At 71.3% G+C, this 5396-nt stretch overlaps 1 protein-coding gene across 1 annotated transcript in view; it reads left to right on the top strand.

Annotated features, from left to right (window-relative positions):
- The window catches only part of AGAP2 (ArfGAP with GTPase domain, ankyrin repeat and PH domain 2), a gene marked incomplete at its 5' end in the record, with an annotated part of 13162 nt that extends 8134 nt beyond the window's left edge, over positions 1-5028 (top strand). Inside the window, 6 exons of the mRNA XM_027704279.1 lie at positions 330-389; positions 640-791; positions 872-962; positions 2030-2252; positions 3256-3511; positions 4689-5028. Coding sequence (XP_027560080.1) covers positions 330-389; positions 640-791; positions 872-962; positions 2030-2252; positions 3256-3511; positions 4689-4949 — 1043 coding nt within the window. The remainder of the gene's footprint in view (positions 1-329; positions 390-639; positions 792-871; positions 963-2029; positions 2253-3255; positions 3512-4688) is intronic.
- Between the last annotated feature and the right edge of the window lie 368 nt (positions 5029-5396).

Genomic DNA, 5396 nt, shown 5'->3' with positions numbered 1-5396 from the left:
CGGAAGGTGGGTGTGCCACGGAAGGTGGGTGTGCCACGGAAGGTGGGTGTGCCACGGGCACGCGTCCCCAGCCCCGGGTCACCCACGGCCCCGTGGGGACGAGGCCACCGCCCTCCACCACGGCGACGACACCCCGGGGGCTCCGACGGACGGAGGATCCGGGGGCGATCCCGTCCCTCACCCCCCCCCGTGCCACGCTGCCCACGCGCCCCCCTCGCTGTGCCACCGCCTGCCACCCCCCCTGCACCGCCCCCGGGGGCTTCGCGGGCCCCCCCTGTGACCGTGTCCCCGTTTCCTCTCTCCGCTGCCGCTGCCCGGACCCTCCGCAGCCAAGCGCAAAATGTGGAAATTAAAAAGCTTTGGTAGTTTAAGAAATATTTATAAAACAGGTAACGTGGCGCCCGCGGTGCCTCCCCCGCATGTGGCTGTGCCCCCCCCCCCCCCCTTGCCTGCCGCCAGCGCATCCCCCGCACCCACACGGGGGGTCCCCGGGGGTGGGCACCACCGGGGAGGGGCAGAATTTGGGCGCAGGGGAGGGCGTGGGGGGCTGGAACGGGGGCGCCGGGGCAGCCCCGGTGCCCCTGGGGCGAGAGACCCCCCTCCCAACTCCCCCCCCCCCGGGGGTCTCTGGTCCCGCAGAGGAGGAGAACTTCGAGTTCCTGATCGTGTCGAGCACGGGGCAGACGTGGCACTTCGAGGCCGGCAGCTTCGAGGAGCGCGACGCGTGGGTGCAGGCCATCGAGAGCCAGATCCTGGCCAGCCTGCAGTGCTGCGAGAGCAGCAAGAACAAGGTGGGCCCGCCCCGGGGGAGGGGTCTGGGGTCACCCCCTGTGTCCCCCTCCCGCCCCGCTGAGCCCCGTGTCCCCCCCAGGCGCGCATGGACTCCCAGAGCGAGGCCGTGGCCATCCAGGCCATCCGCAACGCCCGAGGGAACTCGCTCTGCGTCGACTGCGGGGCACCCAGTGAGTGTGGGGGGACACGGGGGGACACGGGGGGACACGGGGCAGGGGGAACATCCTGGAGCCACGAGTGACCCGGGCACGGGGGCCCTGCGGTGTCCTGAGCCCGGGGGATGGTGTCACCTGGTGCCACGGGGTGACGTTGTGTTCCTCCCGTGATCCTCCCTCACCCTGTTTGTCGGTGGCACAAAGCCACACGTGGTGTCCTGGGCCGTGTGTCACCGCGTGCCACGTGACATCATGGGCCACGTGATGCCACGGGCCACACAATGGGTGGCACAGGCCACGTGGTGCCACAGGTCACACCGTGCCAAGGATCACACAGTGCCATGAACCACACAACACCATGGGCCACGGGATGTCAGGGGTCACCAATGCCACACGATGCCATTTGGGACACTGTGCCCTGGGTCACACCCTGTGCCACGTAGGCCATGGGTCACACCAGGCCCTGGGTCACACCAGGCCCTGGGTCACACCATGTGCCACGTGGGCCATGGGTCACATCAGGCCCTGGGTCACACCACGTGTCACATGGGCCCTGGGTAACACTGGGCCACGGGTCACACCTTGCCCTGGGTCACACCGGCCCTGGGTCACACCATGTGCCACGAGGGCCATGGGTCACACCTTGCCCTGGGTCACACCATGTGCCACGCAGGCCATGGGTCACAGCAGGCCATGGGTCACACCTTGCCCTGGGTCACACCAGGCCATGGGTCACACCAGACCCTGGGTCACACCAGACCCTGGGTCACACCACGTGTCACGTGGGCCCTGGGTCACACCAGGCCACGGGTCACACCGGCCCTGGGTCACACCTTGCCCTGGGTCACACCACGTGCCACGTGGGCCCTGGGTCACACCAGGCCCTGGGTCACACCATGTGCCACGCAGGCCATGGGTCACACCTTGCCCTGGGTCACACCTTTCCCTGGGTCACACCTCGCCCTGCACCGTGCGCCACCCCAATCCCGGGGGTGCCACCGGCCGTGCAGTGGCCACCCCCTCGCACCGGCCATGCCACGGGCCACCCACGTCCCCCCCTCGCTGTCCCCGCCCGCCCACAGACCCCACGTGGGCCAGCCTGAACCTGGGCGCCCTGATCTGCATCGAGTGCTCGGGCATCCACCGCAACCTGGGCACGCACGTGTCGCGCGTGCGCTCGCTGGACCTGGACGATTGGCCGCGGGAGCTGACGCTGGTGCTCACGGCCATCGGCAACGCCACGGCCAACAGCATCTGGGAGCAGAACCCGCGCGGCCGCTGCAAACCCACCCACGAGTCCTCACGGTGGGTGACCCCCCCCCGCCCGTGGCCCCCACCCCCCGTGCCCCCCCGGTGCCACCCTGTGTCCCTGCCACCCCTGTGTCCCCACCTCCCACACCACCCCCAGTGCCACCCTGTGTCCCTGCCACTCCGTGTCCCCTTGTCCTCATGTCCAGGGAGGAGTGGGAGTTATGGTGCCACCCCACTGTCCCTGACACCCCCGTCCCCCGTGTCCCCAGTGTCCCCCGTGTCCCCATGTCAGTGCAGTGTCCCCGTGCCCAGGGTGGAGCAGGAGCTGTGGTGCCACCCCACTGTCCCTGACACCCCCTGTCCCCTGTGTCCCCACTGTCCCTGTGCCCAGGGAGGAACAGGAATCATAGATCCAGCCCCCCATGGTGCCACCCCACTGCCTCTGCCACCCCTGTGTCCCCACCTCCTGTGCCACCCCGGTGCCACCCTGTGTCCCTTTCACTCACGTGTCCCCCTGTCTCCACTCCCCCTGTCCCTGTGCTATCACCACACTGCCACCCCTGTGTCCCCACCACCGTGCCACCAGGTGCCACCCTGTGTCCCTGCCACCCCCATGTCCTCCCATCACGGCAGTGTCCCCATGCCCAGGGAGGAGCGGGAGCTGTGGTGCCACCCCATTGTCCCCGACACCCCCTGTCCCCTGTGTCCCTCGTGTCCCCCATATCCCTGTGTCCCTGCTGTCCCCGTGCCCAGGGAGGAGCGGGAGCTGTGGTGCCACCCCATTGTCCTCAATGCCCCCTGTCCCCTGTGTCCCCGTGTCACTGCAGTGTCCCCGTGCTCAGGGAGGAGCGGGAGCTGTGATGCCACCCCGCTGTCCCCAACACCCCCTGTCCCCCGTGTCCCCGCTGTCCCCGTGCCCAGTGCCCCGTGCCCCTGCTGTCCCTGTGCCCAGGGAGGAGCAGGAATCATAGATCCAGCCCCCAATGGTGCCACCCCGCTGTCCCTGACACCCCGTGTCCCCCCTGTCCCCCGTGTCCCCCGCTGTCCCCGTGCCCAGGGAGGAGCGGGAGTCGTGGATCCGCGCCAAGTACGAGCAGCGGCTGTTCCTGGCTCCGCTGCCCGCGGCCGATACCCCCCTGGCCGAGCGGCTGCTCGGGGCCGTGCGGGAGCGGGACCTGCCCGCGGTGCTGCTGCTCCTCGCCCACGGGCACAAGGAGCAGCTGAACGCGCCCTCGGGGGACCCCGAGCGCCGCACGGCCCTGCACGTGGCCTGCGACACCGCCCAGGTGGTCGTCACCCAACTGCTCGTCTGGGTACGTGGGGAGGGGGCCGGGAGGGTGCTGGGGGGGCTGGAGGGGGTGTGGGGTCTTGGGGTGGTCGTGGGGGATGCGGCGTGGTCGTGAGGGAGGTGATGTGGGCACGGGGACGGTGATGTGGCTGTGGGGGACATGGGGTGGGCACGGGGGTTGGGGGGTGGTCACGGGGGCGTGGGGCGGCCACGGGGGTTGGGGGGTGGCCATGGGGGTGGGGGGTGGTCACGGGGGTTGTGGGGTGGCCATGGGGGACATGGAGTGGTCATGGGGGGTGTGGGGTGGCTGTAGGGATGTGGGGTCATTTGGGGACCGTGATGTGGCTGTGGGGGATGTGGGGTGGTCACGTGGGTTGTGGGGTGGCCATGGGGGTGTGGGGTGCTTTGGGGCCCATGGCATGGCCAGGGGGGTGTGGGGTGGCCATGGGGGACATGGGGCAGTCATGGGGGGTGTGGGGTGGCCATGGGAGTGTGGGGTGGTTTGGGGACCATGGCATGGCCATGGGGGTTGTGGGGTGGTCACGGGGGTTGTGAGGTGGCCATGGGGGTGTGAAGTGGTTGGGGGGACATGGCACGGCCAGGGGGGACATGGGGTGGTCATGGGGGTTGTGGGGTTGCCATGGGGGTTGTGGGGTGGTATGGGGACCATGGCATGGCCAGGAGGGACATGGGGCGGTCATGGGGGTTGTGGGGTGGTCATGGGGGTTGTGGGGTTGCCATGGGGGGTGTGGGGTGGTCTGGGGCCCATGGCACGGCCAGGGGGCAGATGGCACAGTCGTGGGGAACACGGGGTGCCTCTGGGGGGCATGGGGTGGCCATGAGGGTTCTGATGTGACTGTGGGTGACACGGGGTGGTTGGGGGGGTGTGGGGTGGTCGTAGGGGGTGTGGGGCAAGGACAAAGGTCCCGGGGGCCCTGGCACAGCCCTGGGGAGGACAGCGTGGCCGTGGGGACTGCGGTGTGACTATGGGGGGCACGGGGTGGCCTTGGGGACAATGGCACAGCCACGGGGGCTGTGCCAGGGCGATGGGAATCCTGGCACGGCCACACGGGACCCTCGGGGCGGGGCTGGGGGGGCCGTGCCACGACCAGGGTGGACACACGGTGGGCTCCGCGGTGGCATCGCGGCCCCGGTGGCATCGCGGTGGCCCCGCGGGTGACACCCGCGCGCTGTGCCCGCAGTACGGGGCCGACGTGCGGGCCCGGGACGGGCACGGCCGCACCGCGCTGTTCTACGCCCGCCGCGCCGGCAGCCGCGAGTGCTCCGACATCCTCCTGCAGCACGGCTGCCCCGGCGAGGGGCCCGGCAGCCCCCCGACCCCCGGCAGCCCCCCGACCCCCGGCCCCCTGAGCCCCGGCGGCCCCCCGACCCCCGGCCCCCGCCGCCGCAGCAGCTGCGCCAGCGTGGGGGGGCCCTGCGAGCCCCGCTCGGCGCTCGTATAGCCCCCCCCCGAGGGGCCCGGAGCCCCCCCAGCCCTCGGCCGCGGGGTCACCCCGGTGCCACCCCCCGACGGTGCCCCCGCGCTGCGGGTGCCCGCGGGCCCCGGGGGTCGTCCCGGTGCCTCCCCCGGGGTCGCCTCCTGCCCACGGTTTGTATTTTTGATGCTCTATTTATTACCCCCCCGGCCCTCGGCGGGGTCTCCGCCGGTCCTGCCCCCCCTACCCGTGCCAGGGGCCCCCCCCCCGCGCTGCGGGGCGCGTGGTGGCACTGCCAGCCGGGTCCCCTCCCGGTGCCACCGCGGTCCCCGCCCCCGGGAGGTTGTGCCGCAGCGTGGGGTGGGCGTAGCTGGGATGGGGACACTGCGGGTGGGGTAACCCCTGTCTGTGCCACCCCTGCCCGTGCCACCCGCTGCCCGTGCCACTCCTGCCCGTGTCACCCCTGCCCGTGTC

Source organism: Neopelma chrysocephalum, unplaced genomic scaffold (genome assembly GCF_003984885.1).
Source record: "Neopelma chrysocephalum unplaced genomic scaffold, ASM398488v2 Primary Assembly neopelma1_263, whole genome shotgun sequence".
Taxonomy (NCBI): Eukaryota; Metazoa; Chordata; class Aves; order Passeriformes; family Pipridae; genus Neopelma; species Neopelma chrysocephalum.
This window is presented reverse-complemented; position numbering and strand designations above follow the sequence as displayed.